This window comes from Plectropomus leopardus, chromosome 9, assembly GCF_026936395.1.
Source record: "Plectropomus leopardus strain MGB_pleo_1.0 chromosome 9, ASM2693639v1, whole genome shotgun sequence".
In the NCBI taxonomy this organism is placed as follows: domain Eukaryota; kingdom Metazoa; phylum Chordata; class Actinopteri; order Perciformes; family Serranidae; genus Plectropomus; species Plectropomus leopardus.
The window spans coordinates 20,887,009-20,906,604 of NC_142184.1; the positions used below are offsets into that span (position 1 = coordinate 20,887,009).

General features: G+C 38.4%; 1 protein-coding gene across 1 annotated transcript in view; it reads right to left on the reverse strand.

The window, feature by feature from the left end:
* Nucleotides 1-18,902, reverse strand: part of stat6 (signal transducer and activator of transcription 6, interleukin-4 induced) — a 48,743-nt gene extending 29,841 nt beyond the window's left edge. The window contains exons 1-11 of the mRNA XM_042491571.2: nt 18,328-18,902; nt 8,146-8,291; nt 7,464-7,608; nt 6,201-6,281; nt 4,375-4,558; nt 2,914-3,014; nt 1,550-1,698; nt 1,245-1,361; nt 873-1,040; nt 350-437; nt 149-271 (exon numbers count right to left, since the gene is read on the reverse strand). Of these exons, the coding sequence (XP_042347505.1) occupies nt 149-271; nt 350-437; nt 873-1,040; nt 1,245-1,361; nt 1,550-1,698; nt 2,914-3,014; nt 4,375-4,558; nt 6,201-6,281; nt 7,464-7,608; nt 8,146-8,279 (1,290 nt within the window). The 5' untranslated portion in view covers nt 8,280-8,291; nt 18,328-18,902. The remainder of the gene's footprint in view (nt 1-148; nt 272-349; nt 438-872; nt 1,041-1,244; nt 1,362-1,549; nt 1,699-2,913; nt 3,015-4,374; nt 4,559-6,200; nt 6,282-7,463; nt 7,609-8,145; nt 8,292-18,327) is intronic.
* Between the last annotated feature and the right edge of the window lie 694 nt (nt 18,903-19,596).

Below are 19,596 nucleotides of genomic sequence, written 5' to 3' on the forward strand. Positions count from 1 at the left end.
CTGCATGATTTGGCAGATCATTGGGTGCAACTGTGTTCAATGCAATGTGGTACAGGAAAAAACATCATCATCATCAAGGTAAAATCATCACCTTTCATTTAACAACAGGATATAGGGAACAGTTGAAGAACAATAGACCGGGCCAAACCTGTATCCTGTAGGGTGTCTCACAGCCTGTGATGGTGATCTCTGTTGAGAACAGGAGAGCAAACTTTTCCTCTGTCACAGACTCTGATCCCTTCCTGTCTGCTCTCTTGATCTTCTTGATGGACTGTAACACCAAATGAAATTTGTTAACAAGACTAAACAATAAACTAATCTATGCGGAAAAATCCAGGGCGGTACAGACCATATTCCTGAACGTGGCACATGTGCTCTTGCTGGCTGTGTTGTGTTCTAGGATGGCTGTATTGTTTATCAGTTCCCCGACATTATCGCTGCAGAAAAATAGAAAGTTTCTATATGAATTTTCTGTTATACTAAACTTCACACATGTGATCACAAGGTGCTCTTAGAAAACAAGGAATTAAAAACAGAATAAGCAGGAAAAGCATCCAAGCAATCCAAAATATAAGAAAAATAAAAATATATATATCAATCAAGAATTTTCACTGTTTTTGGATGCTTTGTTCACTGTTAAGGTGTGCGAGAAAACAAGGTTTTCTTCACATGTTCAACTTAACATAGAGCGAGTAATTGATATACAAATGGTCATTTTGTGGGTGAGGTACAGAACAAATCCAAAAACACTACAAAAAAACCCACAGGGATGGAGGTAAAAAATCCTGAAAACCAATTAGTGATGTGCACTATCGCTCTCCCCCTCCCTGTCAGTGAGCAGTCCTCCCTGTTGTGTTGTGTGTATGACTCACCCAGGCACACTGCCCAGGTTCCTGGCCTGCAGTTCATTAATAATTTGCGCCTTCAGCACCACAGGCTTCCCGGGAGCAACCTTCTCCCCCAGCAGATATCGCACTGTTGTGGAGAACTTTGACTGCGTCTTAATGACCTGAGGGGGCTGCTTGTCCACCACGAGTGAGCTGAAAGAGACATCAGTTAGATTAGTGAGGGAAAAATGTTTCCTGTTTTTAAAAATGTTTGAAAGTAAGTCATCCATGTTGCTCTGTGTGAGTTTAAGAAAAAGGAAAACTTTGAGTGAAATACATTTTCTTTCTTTGACCGTTTTATAGATTTATAATACACTCAAAAATATATGAATGTATTTTAAAAATGTGGCTATTTACCTTTGAATCAGAACCTGCAGAAGTTGCCCCAGTCTTTCCTGGAGCTCTGGGATCGGCTCTCCTATCAGCATCAATTCCTGTCTCAGCTTTCCGTTGACGCCAAGCAGCTGCTCACACCTGATAGAGAGAATATGTAAAGAGAGTGAGGGACCAAGAAAGAAAATAAAAACTCAAAAAATTATCAGGTTGGTTGCTGAGTACCCTCCAGCCTCATAGCCAGGGATTCCCACAGAAAGCTGATCTCAAGCAATACAATACAGACACAGCGGATCAAAAAGGGAACAAATGAGTGGGGTGCGCCTCACCAGGTCTGCAGGGGGTTGAGGTTGTCGTCAAAGGAGTGTCCGATGGCGGCCTTGTGCTGCTCCCACCTCCAAGCCTTCAGCCTGCTGAGCAGTCTGGTCTGACACTGGTCCAGACAGTCCACAGAGTCCTTCAGCAGCTGGAAACGTTTCTGCAACCAACAGAATAAAAACATATGACACAGACACACATGGGAGCATTGGCATGTCAATAAACATCATACACACAAACACAGAAATACTGCATACATCCATACACACCAAAGACCACAAGATTTATCTATCAATTCTTTTACTATTCAAATTGTGTAAAATTTAAGCTTCTGACATTCACAGAGCTGCAGGTTGTTGACTACCAATTGCTCATTTTGGCTGTTAAGTAATATAAGTAATTAAGTAATTATATAAACGTCAGGTGTATCACGGTTTCACGTTATCACAGTTTATATTATCTTACTATCAGCTACGATGCTCCTCTAAGGCAGTCTTATCTAAATGGCCACAATTGGCCCAGGAGCCAAGTGTGGCCCGCAGACCAATTTTAAACCACCATCAGCTTGTTGTCTTCACTGATCTTGCCAGCAAGCTTTTCATCCTCCACAGCTGACTTCATGTTGAAAGCATACGACTCCAGGCCGTTCTTTCAAAATATACTATATGATTATTTTCTGCTAGATAGCGGACATGGCCAAAGCAAAGATGTGTTAAGTCAAGAGCGAGAGCTGGAGCAGTGGAGAGTTGAATCGATTTTCACTTAAAGATGGAACAGCTGTGTTTGTGTCATTTGTTTGTGATTTTTTATTAACCCATATGACGTTAGAAGCAGCTGCCCCCTAGGTATTTTCACATTATCTAATCTGGCCCTCATACAAAATAGTTTGGAAAACCCAAGGAATGAAAATGGAGGGATTTTTTGGTTTAAAAAAAATCTTCATTGAAACTTGAAATCATTAGTATGTGTAAAAAGTCTGACATGCAATAAAGGAAGTAAGGAAATGCATATTTGCAGGTGAGATTCTCCATCTGGTTGCATTTTTTTTTCCAATACTGCAAATAAGCAAATGTTCAAAATATGATAACTGTCAATTTTCTTACCATGATATATGGTTTCACAGTATGTCACTGCAACCTCAGGCCATACTCATACTAATCAGTATTCGAATACAATGAACAGTTAGTGTGATAAGTAACATCAGATTAAAAGTATTATTAAAAGCATTAGGCTCTGGCTTTAAAACTGCTGTCCACCTAAAAAAATACAGCTGCTGTTTGTCTACAGTGTTTCAATATTGTGTAACGTATATTCCTTTGGAAATCCACATTAAAAAAAGAACAAATATCCCTCTAAGGGTCATTGCCGAGCTCACCGTGGCCATTGCTTTCACATTATATTCCAGCTGCTGGATGTGATTTTGAAGTTTCTGGATTTCTGATTTTGTTGGATCCAGTCCGTTCTGTTGGATCGGCCCTGTGCAAACAATGAATTACATCATAAGTAGATACCAAACAAAGAAAAATCAACAACCAGACAAAAAAAGCCTAACTTTTCACCTGAATGGGAAAAAGTTACCATTGTTCTGAATAGAAAGCAAACCTAAAACTGACTAATCTGAATCATCAGTTGGATAGGATATGAGTTTTTTTTCAGTCTGGATTTATTTAATTTAGTTTTTTTAGTTTTTTTTCTTTCTCTTCAGAACAACCACTACTAATTAAATAGATTAGTTTTATCTATGTGGATTTCCTAACAGGTCACTCAGTTTTATTCTGCCATCTAAAAATGATTGTGCATCTCAAAAGCATGTATAATTATGCAAAAAAAAAAAAACAATCTGCAAAACAGAAAGTTCCCCTGGGTTCTATTCTTGGCCCATCACTGTTTACATCAGGCATGTCAAACCGGTCCACAGGGGGGCCGGTGTGGCTGCAGGTTTTGTTTCCAACCAAGTAGCAGCACACCAGACTTGACTCATTTAATCAACTGATCTCCGTCTTCAGACAGTTGATTGGTCAAACTGTGTGCTCTTGGTTGGTTGGCACAAAAACCTGCAGCCACACCGGCCCCCCTGTGGACCAGTTTGACATGCCTGGTTTACATGTTATCTCTATATTTACATGTTATCTCTTTTCCATGCCATCCATAGACAATGCCAATGGTTTCATTCTTAGACCAGTGACTCATAGCTGTATTTGTAAAATGATCTTAACAATACTGTCCATCGTCATAGTCTGTACAGCTCACCTTTTTGACATTTAAAGCTACTACTTTCACAACTAATTAATCAGGCAAGTATTTCTTAAATTAATCATTAACTAGGGATGCACAATTAACTAAAATATTATCAAAATTGCAATATGGCAAAGTGCAATATCCCAGTTGCACAAGTTGCATTATTTTAAATAAAAGGTGAAATGTTTCACAACAAACTATTATAGATGAAGCATTGACGTGATACAGAGATGCCTTGGCCAACAAATTATACTCTAAATATGAGGGAACATGCTTGTTTGGCAAAACTTTCTTTATCTTTTTTTCAATGAAAATGCAATGTTTTGAAAATCCTATGTTTTCCAGAGAGATCATGAAACTCAACTTAAAATAAATTAAGCCATGACTAAGCCTTGGAAAAAGAGGAACTAGAATAACATTACTCTAGTTTTAGTTTCTGTAAGTAAGGTGTTTATGTAAGTGCCATTTCCTTCACTAGAATTTATTGGCACTTAGATCTACAGGGTGGCAGTTCATAGTAATTTGGTTCTGAGAAAATGAAGCAGGTCATTACTGAAAAAACATTCTTTGTTTAGTCTGCCTCATGTTTGTCTCTCACCTTGTAAACCCTCATAGTTCTGTCTCTCCCAGTTAAGCTCTTCTTGTAGCTGATGCATCTTTTGTCGGATGTCCTGGACCTCCAGCACCTTCAGAACCAGACAGTCTACATCCTGCATGTTGGGGAACGAGGACTCTCTACTCGGGTATTGTTGGTACTGTGGAGGGTTCGGCATCTGAGCGGGCTATAGACATGGAAAAGCAATTAATACACTTAAAGTGTTGGAGCTGGGGTCGAAACTGTTTAACACATCACTTGTTGCCTCTATTGAAAGTAAATTAAAAGTGAAAATTACCTAGAAAATAAAAAGATTAAAATTAAAACTGCAATCAAATCAAATTGATTTACATCATTTAAACACTGGTATAGGCCCAAATTGCCAGAAGAAATTGTGAAAGTAAAACAATGTTTTTAAAAAATGTAAATTAATGAAAGAAAAAATAATATAACAGCATAGCATAGCATAGCATAGCATAGCACAGCATAGCATAGCATAGCATACGATACCATACCATAGCATACCATATATTCTACTGTCCCTGTAGGAAAATTTGTCTTTGACTCAGTGATGCGCCCATAACGGCCTTCACAGTTACAATAAAATTACCACATATGAACAAAACAGCACTAGCTGTACCAAATCACACTAATACACTGTATAAAATCCAAATTACCCTTGTCTGACAAATGTGGACAATTTTCAGTGTGGTACCTAAACTTTTACTTAATTATGGGATCTAATTACGTATTTCACAACTGAACATGTATTGCCATGTGGCTGTAGTGAGTTTCTATGGTTTAAATCTTGTAACCTCAAGAGCATTCATGAAGAAAGTCACTGGTACTTAATATGTTTGTTTAAATATAGCATCTCTGGTCTTTCCTGCCTCTCTTCCTACATCTGTTTATGAATGCAGCAAGCAACAGAACTGAAGACATAACTGAAGATATGACTAAAGACCTTATTCAAAATTGAAGATGTCGCATGTCATAATTGCGCATTCTTGAGTCCCCAGCCATACACCCACCAAGTGTGAAGTAGATCGGAAGAAAAGTTCTCAAGATATGCAAAGGATAAACTCACACAAAGATAAAGATTCCTTGCTTTATAGTTACATTGAACATATAATGTTAATTTAAAAAATAACTTTCTCAGGCAGGTTTTAACTCTAGCAAAGTTTATTTTTATGGACCCCTGAAATGAACCGAAACCAATGGCTGTAAAGAATTTCCTTGAACAATGTCTAAAAACCTGCATGTATACCATTTATATTGCCTGTTGCAGTTCTTTTGTAGACCACCTAGCATAAAACAAAACTTTCCCGCATTATTAATCAGGCCAGCAAAATAATCAGGTCAACCCAAACACCACTATCTGCACTGTACAGCCGCTCAGTGATCAGGAAGGCCACCCTGATCACTGAGGAGCTCCCTCACCCCCTCACCCACTCCTTCCAGTTACTGCCATCAGGCAGACGCTACAGGGTCCCACCAGCCAGGAAGAATAACTACAAGAAATCCTTCATTCCCTCTACAATAACCACTCTGAACAACATAAAATAGAAACTTCTAATTTTATTTTATTTTATTAACTGTGTTTTTAAGACATTTAAATTGAGTTTTTATGCAAACTGTGTGTATTGTATTGAGCCTGTCACATGAGAATTTCTGTCACCAATTGGGACAGACAATAAAGTTTCTGTCATCAACTATAATATACACTCAGAGATCAAGCCTCAAAGAGCCCGATATAATCATCAGACAGCTTATCAGGGTGAGGGCTGTGGTTCAACCAAACACAGACAGTCTTTGCTAAAAGATCTTACCGCGCCAATCAGAAGCCTCTCCTTCGTAAGAATTTCTTTGACCATCACCCCAAACTGTAGAGGGTGCTGCTGAAACATGCTCTGCAAATAAAGCACATAACAGATTAACAATCTTTAAGATTTTTTTTGTTATTGTTGTCGACTGTGCATGCTGCTGTACTATAGTGGTATAGAGAAAGTGATGATGGACAAAATGATGGCTGAGTAGATTAAAACAAGATGTTGCTCGACTCGATATTTTACAATCTGTCTAAAGAAGTACAGTTGTTGTTGAGCTTTTGCAGTGATGTGTTCGGAGTTAGTTTTCCACTTCAGGTTAATGCTAATGTGTGTTCCGAGTTTACGAGAGCCAGTGGTGGGGACGGGGTCTCTGTTTATTTGTATGGCTGTATATGGATTTGCAGTGCAACAGAAATCAATAATGAGTTCCTGGGTTTTGGCTGAGCTCATAGCTTTACCAAGTTAAAGTTTGGGCCACCTCAGTGCAGTACTAAGTTTCATCATTATTAGTGAATGAGGCCCACAATGGCTGTGTGATATGCGTGTTTCATTTTGTTCATGCTTGTAGGTTTTCATTTTTTTTACTTAAAGTGCTTTAAGTTACAGTTGGTAATTTTTATGAAAATAACTGGCATATTTGCTGAAACTGTCACTATTTTCTGAAAGACGTACATGAGACAGATAGTCAGTTAAAGAAATAATCATCTCCCTCCTCCCCTCCTACTGCCTTCAATGGCATTTTAAAGAATGGACAACGGCCCACCAAAAACAACCACTCAGATCTTAGGAGTCTCCAGCACAGCTGTCAGTCACGGCTTGTGAATTGCAGTCAAACTGTGGAACTGCAGCATTTATCAAATACGAATCAAGATTCTGTTACTGCACAACCCAATTCTCACTTTATGCTTTCAGAAACATATTTTAGTGTACTGTTCAGCTGTAAAATGAGCGGGCGGTGCTTGGTACCCTGTTTAAATGTATCCAACATGGTGGCCAGGTAACAAACATTTTTTATTTGTCAGTTATTTCATTCACATGCAGTAAGACCATTAGAAAGACACCATCTCCCTGTCTTTGGTTTCAGCAGTCTCAGACACTCAAACGTGCTGTGACCACTGGCACCTGCTCAGCATTATATATAATCGCTTGAAGAAACTGCGTTCAACCGCATGCAACCTGAAATACAAACAGCAGTAACACTGTGAAGCCAGTCCGGGATCCAGGGTGGAACCTTGGAGCTAGAGAACAGTACGGTTCTCCTACCATGTTCCTGCTGATGTTCATCAGCTTCATCCGGTCCACCACGTTGGCGTTCTGCTGAGCAATTGACTGCAGCATGCTGATAGTCTGGTCCAACAGAGCCTGAGCCTGGCTCTCCATCTCCACCTTTTCCAGCACAAAGTCGTCCCTGTGAGCACACACATACAAACCCATGCATATACTGTACGTGCATGTAGACATAGACACGTGCACATGCATATATATCCACACACAGTGAGCAATAATTTGCAAAATACAATACATATAAGCATAAATATGCTGTATATATATATAAGAATTATCATGCAACTGTTTGTGTAAACATCAGGGCTGAAACTAATTATTATTTTCATTTTCAATTAATTAAGTCTTTGTTTGGTCTATAAAATGTCATAAAATGCTGGTCAGGCAGTGTTTTCTAAAGTCCAAGGTGACGTGTGTTGTCCACAACCCAAAGATATTTAGTTTACTGTCATAGAAGAGTAAAGAAACCCTAAAATATATACATTTAAGAAGCTGGATTTAGAAAATGTGTCCTTATTTTCTTAAAATTATTATTCAAATTGAATGATCAAATATCAAACTTGTTGATGATTAAATAAATGATTGATGACTGATTAACCTTGGCAGCTCTAGTGTACATGTATGTGTACGCAACGTATTTGTGCGGATGTGCATTTCATACCATCTTTGGCTCTCAATCCATTCTGCCAAAAAATGTCTGACTTCGATGGGGAAGGCAGCTGGGGGATAAAGGTTGTTGACAGTGTCATCTGATAGGCACTGTATCATCTGGGACATGTGTAACCACTGGGCCATGTTCACACAGGGCTACACAAAGCAGAGTAGAAGGAAATTATGTATGACTATTTGATTTTAGTACATTAAAACAAACAGGACATAATTTTGATCAAACACAAAGCTTGCACTAAAGAACAAGGCAGGTGTTATTCTATGTTTTTCTTATGATCAACAAATGAAAAGATCAAAATCGACAACTCATAATAATTTCTCTCTTTACTCTCCTACTGCCCTGTCCTGTTTGGGGCACCCAGGCCACCGCACATTCATTCCTCCTGAAGTTGTAAATCTTTAAAAAGTGGCCTGCAAAAGACAGTAAGGATTGTTGTTCTGGCAAAGCCGATTTTCAGAGAACTTGTAAACCTACAGGCTGGTCAAGAGGAGTTATGTATCAGTCTGAGTCCATGCCAGCATAAAAGAGTCAATAAAACAGGTTTTTCAACTGTGAATCACCCAAACTATGACAGATCCTTGAGCATACAGTCATAGTCTGAGATATGAGCTGCTGACAGACAGATACACACACATACACACATGCTCGAATGCACAGGCTCCTCCAGCAAAGATAATAAACAAGAAAGTTCTTTTCATGATAAGTCATGATATCTAGTGTGCAACATTGAGCAACATTTTATAAGTGTTGTGTCACACTGGAGGAGCGCAGAGAGAAGAACTAAACTCTGTTTATACATAATTGATTGCACACTGAGCAGCTACTTGAATTCTTTCAGGCTCAGTCACTTTCACTGCTGGGAGAAAAAATCTCACCTTAAAGAAATAACTTGACATTTTGGAAAATATGTTCTTTGTTTTCTTGCTAAGAGTTAGATGCAAAGATCGATAAACTCTCGTCTTTATAATAAACATGAATCTAGAGCCAGGAAAGGGTTAGCTTATCTTAGCTTAGCACAGAGACTGAAAGCAGAGCAGCGAGGGTGGCTCTATCAACAGGTAACCAAACTTGCACAGTAGAACCTCAAAAATTCGGGTAAAATGTTTAATCTCTTTCTTATCTGTACATAAAGCTGGTACTATTCTGACTAAACTGTTGCTGTGTTCAATTTAATATGCTTAAATGAGCTGAATATGTTCATATTTAGCCAGGGTGGTATACAGTGTGACAGGCAAACATTTTTTCTACAGATAATATCAAGTTACTCTTCTACTTTGTTGCTTCATTCAAAAAAAAAAAACAACTCAGAAACGGCTGACAAATGTAATGTCTTCCTATCATATATGTTGGCTTGGTCTAATTGCAGTTTAGTCCCTCTGACTTCACTCCCTATTGATGGGATTTCAAATAAAACATACTGCCCAAAACAACGTAGGAGGAAGGAGGAAGCTTAGTTTAAAGTGGAGTCAGTCACGCAGAGAGGCTTCACCAGTGATTGCCTCAGTAAGAGGAAATACTCCACACCCCTGAACATACAGTTTTCACAAACTTGCTGTTAAATATATTTTGGCTCCAAAACAAGTATCTGCTTTCAGTAGAGAGAGTTAAATAGAGTGAACACACTGACATCCTCTTGCAGTCATCACTCTCTGTTGCAGCTCAGTTGTTGTTGGCTCTGCAAAGCTGTTTAATAACTACAAAACTGCTATTTAAACAGGCAGGCCCCTGGCACAGGTACAGGACATATTTCTAACTGTTTATAACAATCAGGAGCCTGTTTTGGCCACACTTTTATAGAACAGTTTATATCCAAGCTGGGAGTGCTTGAGCTCTCTGCTCCAGCCACTGTTTAGATTGCTTCAGTTGCTACCTTGTTTACTCTATCCACTGTTTACTGTTGATACATAACTAAACTTTTTTATCTCTGTTGCTTGGTCACATTTTGTTGAATACTCCTCTTTAACGTTGGCTGATGACCCAGAGTGAGTCTCTTCCTCAGTAAAACACTGAAAGTACCCAATAATTAAGACAACTAATGCTATGGGTATATTACACAGAAAGAAGATCTTGCATTTTGAATGAATGTTATTGTTGGAGCCTGCAGTCATGTGAAAGAGGTGCTCTGAGATGCTAAGTCATCCAAAAAACAGATTTAAAAAAACAGCTAAACAGAGCAGAATTATATATATAGATCAGATGTGAAGTATTTTTTTACAACGGACGGCAGGTCTTGTTTTATGAATTGCATTCATTCTTTTTTAAGTATTTTCATGTTGAATTGTTAAAATGTGTTCACCTACCACATGATTAGACACTACCTGATGTAGGGATGCACGATAATATCAGCATGTAAATGGAATTGGCTGATAACGGCTTTGAAATGAAATAACGGCATCAGTACGAAATGAACATTTCTGCTGATATGACAGGCAGACATGTTGATGCTTAAATTTTGCAATTGTATTTAGTTGAAACCGGTCATATTTGGCCTGGTTTTGGCTGTTGCCAGAGCTGTCTCTGGGAGAGCATCATTCATGACTTTAAAATGGGAGAAATTTTACAGTTTTGTTCAAAATTTGTCACATAAGAATAAATATGGCACATTTTATATTTAACCTAGGTTAAAGTAGCTTTCTTCTTTTGACAAGTAAAGGTGTACATTTTATAAAGTATTTCATGTCTGCATCTGCCTCCTATCAGGATGAGAGTGCGCATGATGTCTTATTTTCACTATGGAGACTTGATGTCTTCTGTGGAAAAACATGTAAGTATCGGCATCGGCCAAAATGAGCTAGAAAATATCAGCATATTGGGGGGAAAAAAAAACATGCATCCCTAATCCGATGACAAAATGTGATTAAACTGTAAAAAACAGAATCCAAAAAAATGAAAACGGATAGCATGTAATTTGAGGGGAAAAAAGAAAACAGAATCTGGAAAAAATTAAGAGATTTTATCAGGCCTCATACAGAGGCTTTGTGCATTTAGTGCTTAAACACTTTTAAAAGGCATTTTTTAGGATATTTTCATATATTGAGACATATCGAATGTGTTCATTATAAACCACCAGGTCTTCGAATCTCTGATGCACAAAGCTGTCCTCCCCTTTCACTAGTCATGGACATACATAGTACAGCTCCCTGGTGAACAATCGTGTCTACAGGCTCCTGCCAGAAACATCCTCAGAAGAATTCATTTAAAAAATAAAAACCCAAGAGGTTTCTCCTCTCTCTGCTGTCAGGCCACATCAACCCACATAACTACCAGTTTAACTTCCAAACATAATTCCCACGTGTTCTGAATGGTTATGCAGTTATGTCTAAAATAAGCAAATGTCACATAAAATGTCTGTAAACTTTAGAGTCAAATCTGGACGGGGAACAAGTGAGTTTTAATACTTGTATTTTATGTCTTTTCTCTTTTTATTTTTATGCATTTATTGTTGTTGTTGATGTTGTTGTAGTTGTAGTTGTTGTTGTTGTTGTTGTTGTTGTTGTTGTTTTTGTTGTTGTTGTTGTTGTTTTGTGTTACAGTGACTACATTATTTGCACATCACCTTGGTAAATCCAAACCAAAAGCTACATTTTTAGAAGACAGATATTGTATGCAGGAATGATAGATGAAAGACCGGTAGACAAAAGGTGAGTGAAAACTTCCTTGGACAATATCAATTGCAGCTAGTTGTTGTTGGTATCCAGGCATGGCAACTATGCTGATGCACATTTTTACTACCAAATAGACTTAACTCAAGTCAGTTTATTTATAAACCCCCAAATCACAAATTACTTACTTACTTAAACAAAAAGAGAGACCTTACATATGTATGAAAAAACTCACTATAATCAGAGCATCGTTCACATCACTATATATGATAATATCTCAGTTCAGAGAATCAAACGTCAGGTTGGCGCAGATGATGTCACTGTGTAATGGGAAGTCAAACCAATTCTGGTCGTTTTCCACTGGCTTTCTCAGAAATCAAAGTGGGGGAATTTCATGGTGGTCATATGATTATTTTGAATTGTAAACTTAACGGAAGTCGCAGCATGTAACTAAAGGTTAAACAATCAGTCCTTCTGTTAAAGTGAATAAATGCACTTTCTGCCTTCTCCAATATCTTCACTTTCTACCAGCTTAACCTCACACTACCTATCACATTATACGGCAAAGACAAAAAACTCTCTTAAGGACAATAAGTAAAAATATGACTGCAACTAACGATTATTGTTGTGATTAATTAGCCTATTACTTTCTTCATTTGTCAATCGTTAATTCTATAAAATATCAGAAAATAGAGAAAAAAAGCCCATCAAAGCAAAAGCTTATGTCTACATGTTACTTGGTAACTCAGACTAAGAGTCCAAAACACAAAGATATTTAGTCACATAAGACAAAAAAAAATGTATAACAAATTATTTGATTTAGAGCTTAAAGTCCATTAATTCATCCGTCAGTCAACAGAAAGAATCACTGGCAGCAATTCTGATCTTTAATTAAAGCAGCAGTGTGTAAGACTTTAGGGGATTTCGTGGCATCTAGCTGTGAGAACTGCATTTGCATTGAGCTGAGACTTCTCTAGGTTGGCTTGGGGCTGCTTACTAGGATGGCTGCAGCAAAAATGGGAATGCCCCTATCTAGAGCCAGAGCTAGTAACATTGCAATGCAAATAGTGATATCATAACTTAAGCCCCGCTCACTATATAGATATAAACAGCTCATTTTAAGGTAACAGAAATATAGCAATTAAGCAACAATGCCAAAAGTTTGAGGACCCAGTTTCTTAAATGTATAGATTTTCTGCTTTTCTTTACCATATAACAAGACAAGCAATTTGAAGCCATTACCAGTCTGTAGAAACTTGATCACTAATTTTAGATGTAGTCAAAATCAGGACAGCACTCTGATTTTTATTGGTGCCACAAAATAATGATTGTTATAATCATAGTGCTGTTCTGATTTTGACTGCACTGATATCCACTTTGAATATTCAGCACCCAGTCTCAAAAAGTTTAATTGTGAGTGAACAAGTTGTGTCTGATTTTCACAATTAGTTAGTCAGTTTATTCCATAATGAAAATACTTAGGTTGTTTTCACACACAATAGCCCGGAGACTCGGTTCGATTGAGGGGTGAAATTGAAGCACTGTTGCAATTCAAATTGGTTTTCACACTGCACTTTGTCTAAACGAACCAAGAGGAGTAAAAATGGGGTTCTGCTGACTGACAGGTGACTGTTGATTGGACAGTTTTTGCATTTGTCATCCTGTATCATCAGGACCTATGTGGGGAAATCAAATTACGTGATTGTGTTTAGATTTATGTTATTTGGTGTCGCAAAGAGAGAGAGAGAAATGATGAAACTGATTGTAAGCATTATTTGGTGGCTATTTTCAGACTGCACATCGTTCACGTTATCAGGGCCGCTGTGGGTGCGCGATCATAATTGCTTCGTTGTTATGCTCACACATTACAAAAAGAAAAATCACAAAACTCTCTAAACTCTGTATGTATGTTCCACTACAGATAACTTTAAAACAGTCATTTTTCAGCAGGTGCTGGAGGATCTACAGAGACACATGTCTGCATTACCTGCTGGGAGATCGGTGATCAGGTCACGGCTGCTGTGTGAGCTCTGCAGTGACACTGATGACAGAAAGGCCAGTTAGACATTCCTGTCCAGTTGTTTTAATTAGCTTAACGTTTGAAAAACATCGCTCAGCAGAGGCATCTCGCTGTTTTAATAACTGATAATGGCGTAAAGGCGCACCCGCGCTGCTGCGTTGCTACGCTGCTGCATTGCTGCGTTGCTGCACTGCTGCGCTGCTGCATTGCTGCGCTGCTGCCTGTAGCCCGCAGCGGTGGCGCAGGCCGTCGTTGTTGTTGCAGGATCAACTATGAGATCACGGAAATAAATCATATTATAAAGTCCTGTGGTTGGCTCGTTTTCATTCACACAACAAATGAAACGCACCACTCACTTGGAAGCGAAACGAGACCCCCGTTTTTAGGCGGACCAGAGTTCGCTTGTTGGTCGACTGATCTTTCACACCTGAAACAAACCGGACTATCCGAGGAAACGAACTCTGGTCCATTTAAAGCTCTGGTGTAAATGCGACCTTAGTTTCAGTCCTAATTTGTTTGAGATCGAAGCAAAAAGTCAGTGTACTGCTGACTTATGAACAGAGCTGAGACAGAGACTGCTGGCATCAAGCCTGACAAAAGCTGTGAGCAGTTACTAAAATAATACCATAATGTGTGAAGAGTGGTACTCCTGTTAATACAATGTAGATATTTGGGTTTGGAAAACTACTCCTTAATGGAGACTTCTATGAAACTGCTTTAACCAGGGCCTCTACAGGTGTCAGATACCCAAATTTAATACCTTTTAAGACCTTTTCGAGATAGATTTTTATCAAGATTCAAGGCAGATTAATGGACAAATCATCTTTCTTTCTTTCTTTTTCAAGCAGTGCAGATGAGTATAAAAGTAAATATTTGATGTGGTGGTCCTGTGCAGAGGTATGTTTTATGTAGGAATATGGTTATTAGAGTAAAAAAATACAGTGTTAAGGTCAGTGGTAGCTTTGAAGACTTGTAACATCAGAAATGTGAACTCTTGTGGAAAAGCTTCACCAGTTTTGACCCCTAAAAAATTACAAGATGGATACATTACATGAGATCAAATGTTTGTGGCAATAAATGACAGACAACATCAAACGTAAGACTGTTTAAGGCCTTACATTTATAAAACTGAATTAAAGACATTTCTATACATTTAAAAGAGAGCATGTGTTGATTCCTAATAATCACCATTCAGAAACACACCTTTTAAACCTTCTGACATCACATAACTCAGACCTGACTGTTATTTCACTCCAGCAGCCTTTCTCATATTCACAGCAAACAATAAGCTTCAAGACCTTGAAAATAAACTGGAATGAGCTGGTTGCCAACAGAAACTGTTATCTGCTTCACTTCCTTACAGAAAGCACAAAGTTCACTGACCTGACAGAACACATCTTACAAGTCAACTGTCCCATGTCAGTCATCAGATTAACGAGTTGAAACTTCCCTTAATTCTTTTGGTTAGACTACCCTGTAAATATTACTTGGCAGTAAAAAGAATACGAGTATGTGGTTTTTGTAGATGTTTATAATATGTACTTCTTCATTTGATTAAATTATCACAACATTTAATTCGATTTCTGCCTCATTTTGTGTGGGAAGTACAGTACAGTACAGCAAGAGCAGAGAATGGATCTTTCTAGAAGTTTCTGAATGACTTGGTAACACACGCAACATGAGCTAATATTGTGTGAACAGGCAGCACGTGGCCAAGTATTTTGTCATACGAATCATTTCTGTTCATCCCACCCCCACTAGTTTTTAGATTTTGTTGCATTTAAACTGTCATATGGGTCATATGTCTCCTCACCTTGTTGGCAGCGGTGTTGTAATAGGGGGAAAGTGGGACTCATCACCCAGGGCCCCCTATGGAACAGTTCCCCTCTAAAAGCCTGGATTAAAAAGTATGGTTTTATATGCAATTTTCTATTTTAAGTGATTATGGCCATAACTACTGGTTGAAAAATTTAGCTCAGAAAAAAACACTGAAAATAGTGAAAGCTCACTGAGGCGCCTCTCACCCCTTAAAGGCACAAAATAGCTTAGTCCACCGCTGCACAAGCATTTGTCTCTAAACTCAAATAAGCCAACTGCACATGCTCCAATCTCTTGTTCCACACCTCAAACCAGTCCAAAACACTGCTGACAACAGCCACAGCCGCCTCTCTATGGTAAAGTTAGATTTGAGTCAGATGCTCGACAGACATTCACTTCAGATCCAGCAGTATCGTTAAGTTTCACTTTTACCTGATGTCTGTGATACAAGGGCCTCCCAGCCCTCCTAATCCTAAAGCCAGGGCTGACGCATACAATCAGTAAATATGTAAACAGAACCACGTGCGCATTAATGTGACCACAGCTGATGGCGGACATTTAATGTGAAACATTTTTACAAGCTTTTTAGTGCTTATATCTTTTTAAAGGGAAAAGGGGAAATTGGGGTTCCAAAAATTTTAATGACAGAAAAGAAAGGGAAAGAAAGCAAACTGACTTCGTTTTAAAAAAAAAGTACAATGCTGCATGACCGAGACATGGATCCAAAGCAGAGGGCCAAGGGGCCCACAGAGACTGCTCATGCATAGGACCCAAAATTAGGTTCTACACCCCTGCTTGTTTGTAATAGCTGTCAGGCACTGCAACATGGTTTTTGTGGCTAATGAATCCTAGCTGTTTGCTCTGGATGAGTTTCATCACTTAGATTCTGTCTAATAAAAATGTAACACACAGAAAATGCCCTGGCTGCACTATCTCTTCATGACACGCTTTATTGGTATAAACATCTCTCCTATGCTTGCAGGACAGATATTATCAAAAAGCCAGTTGCACCTTCAGTGAAGCTACATGTTGAAAAATATTTTCATCAACACATACTGGACGACAAAGTAGGGAAGAGCGGCGATGGTTGGGACAGTGTCTTTTTAGAAAGCTAGAAAGCAAATATGTGCGCCATTCACTAAGCTCAAACTCAGCCACACCCTCTCTACTCTCAACCTCAAAGTGGACACCTTCTGACTACCTTCCTCACATCATAATTTACAGTTTTAAAATCTACAGCATGTAAGAAAATGTTTGACTTTTTGTTATTCATCTACTACCACATACAAAATAAAGATATGCCAGCTGTTTTTCTGGCTTTTCACTTGGTGCTAATGTTAGCTGTCTGATTTTTTGTTGGCAGCTGCACAGGAGTCCAGAAGTGTGTCTGCTGTCCCTGAGACGATTGGGACAGTTACCCAGGGGTATCTGGGATACTAATAGACAAAAACAAACAAAGGCTTTTCTAAATTGAGTAAGAGCCATTGTGAAGTCACGGTGTGAATGTTTACTGCATGAACTTCCTACAATAGGCAAAAATTCCTAGGCCTACAATAAAATTCCTGGGCATATTTTTGGGGCATTGTCGCAAATTTCCCTTTTTAAATTATTGTTTAAAACATGTTTTTTTAAGGGAAAGCTGTTTCTTTTAATGCCTGATCTGTACTTTTGTGTTTTATTTCCTTTGGTTCTGTTTTTGCCTCTGTGCATACTATTTTTCTTAGCTCTTAAGTTTTTATTTTGAATGTGCAGAGTTCAACTATTAATTTTTTTAAACTGCAAAAATGTTTTTATTTACTCTTTTTTTGTTTGTTTATCACGAGTTACGGCCATTTATAATGACTCAGAAGAAACACAAATTTAATCTCAGTAGTTTATGAAAATATGATATGAGGCTAATATTACAAATGTATTTTTCCCTAAGACAAATGTGTGAAAAAATGACATTGTAAATACAAGGTCTTCAAATTTAGACTGCAGTTCTTACAATTTATTTATTCATATTTCTTAGCCCAGAACAAGGTGTCTGAACCATCCCATGAACCCTAAATTTTAAGGAAATGTAGCCTACATTTAACAGTAGTCTTTCACATTTGCTTTGTGCTCTGAGAAACTTGGTCAATTGTAAGCTGACACCTGTATCTGTTTGGCAATCAAATTATTTTCATTACTGTGCAAGTAGTCTGTGAGAAGTGAAAGGTTATTTTGTGTCAAAATATCCCAACCCTCCCCTTCAGCTGCTTCAGTGCTTACATGATAAATATATTCACAGCGTGTTAATTGGAGATCTTTGATATAAACTGTATTTCTAACAATAGTGAAATCTATTTGATTCGATTTTACAGAAACAACAGAACCAAAAGTGCTTATTGGGGCTGAAAGCGTGGAGGGCGGGACTAAATCAATAAAGATTATTACATAATTCCCCTCGACATTTCTTGAACTGCAAGACAATTATTAAGAGAAAAGTTGGAACCTTTTTTTTTCTATAGTTAACATTACAGTCCGATGTTGACATCACAATCACTTCGAAGAGTTTGCATAATGTAGAAAGATATGAGGCTGTGTTTCAGGCCGACAGACGTCCTGCAACATTTTTTTTCGTAACCCAAACATGCCAGAAACGCAGACAGCCGTATTTCTAACACTGTCCTCACAGCTCACAGACCTTATCAACAGCAGGCCGCAGTTTCTCACTGAACCATATCAACAAAACAACACAATAACACTCACCTTCGGTCAAATATAGACTTCAAAACATTGAAAAAAGGTCTGCTCCGTCTCCTCTTCCTCCTCCTCTGTCTCATAAATCCTCCTCCAGCCCGAATATCCTCCTGACCATTTCCTGCTGCCTCACTATAATGTCTTGTTAAAAACAGCACCGTCGTTTTGAACCGAGAAGAAATCAACTTTGAGCAGCGAGTTCAGCAACTTTTAACAACGCAAAGCGCAGGTTAGGCTTACTTCCCTGTTGTGCATAATGTGCCAGTAACGGAGGAGCGCGCTCTACTTCCTGTCGTCACGTTCAAGTTTACACATGACCGAGATATGTCATCCGGATGAACATCAGGGCTGCGGTTTAATAAACGATGATGTATACATACTGTACATGAAGGGGCGTGCACGCAGTGCAGAACGAGCCTATGTTTGGGTCCAAATGTGCACCTTGTGTGGTTTAGGTGTCTGCACAGTGGTCTGTTTTGATATTTAAGGATTAGACGGAGATTAAAGCATACACTCTAATGCATCTAAAGTCTCAAAAATACACGAAAAAACTTAATAATGCATCAAACTGTTCGGCATTTATGTACCGCCTTTGACAGAGAAACTACAACCGAGTGCAGTGGGCTTGGTAATCTTCCACAGAAGGGGACGTAGGCGGGGAAACGTTGAATCACCAGATGCTGTAACTTCCAGTAAGTCTTTGCTCAGACACATGATAACATATCTGCAGATGGCAATGTCTGAAAGCCGGACAATTTCCCAACGGTACTCATTTGCAGGAAAATCAGCAGGCCCTACATTACCCGGGATTGAACCTCTGTGACCTCAGACAGATTTATGTTACAGTGAGTTGACATTATGGATGGAGGAGGACAATGTGGAATCACAGCAACACTGCGCAAGTGTGTGCTTGTATGCAAATATATGTTATATGCTTAATATTTTTTAAATGATAAAAATGTTTGTGTTTTATAGGGTTTTTGTTTTTTTCTCGTTTTGTGTTTTGTTTTGTTTTGTTTTTTAAATTGCTGTCTGGATGTTGTGCTCGCTCATTTGTATGATGGTTGTTTTCCCGTTTTTGTTGATTATTATAACGATGTTTATGCCTCCCTCTTAGCTTTCGAAAAAAGAAATATTTACTTTCAATGACACTTTTACCAGCTAAAATACAGGACATAGCAATAATTGAAAAATATACAGCTTATGCCTACTATATGAACAAAAAAAACCCCACAAACTACTATTCCTACAAATAATAATAGTGTATGTTTGTTCCCT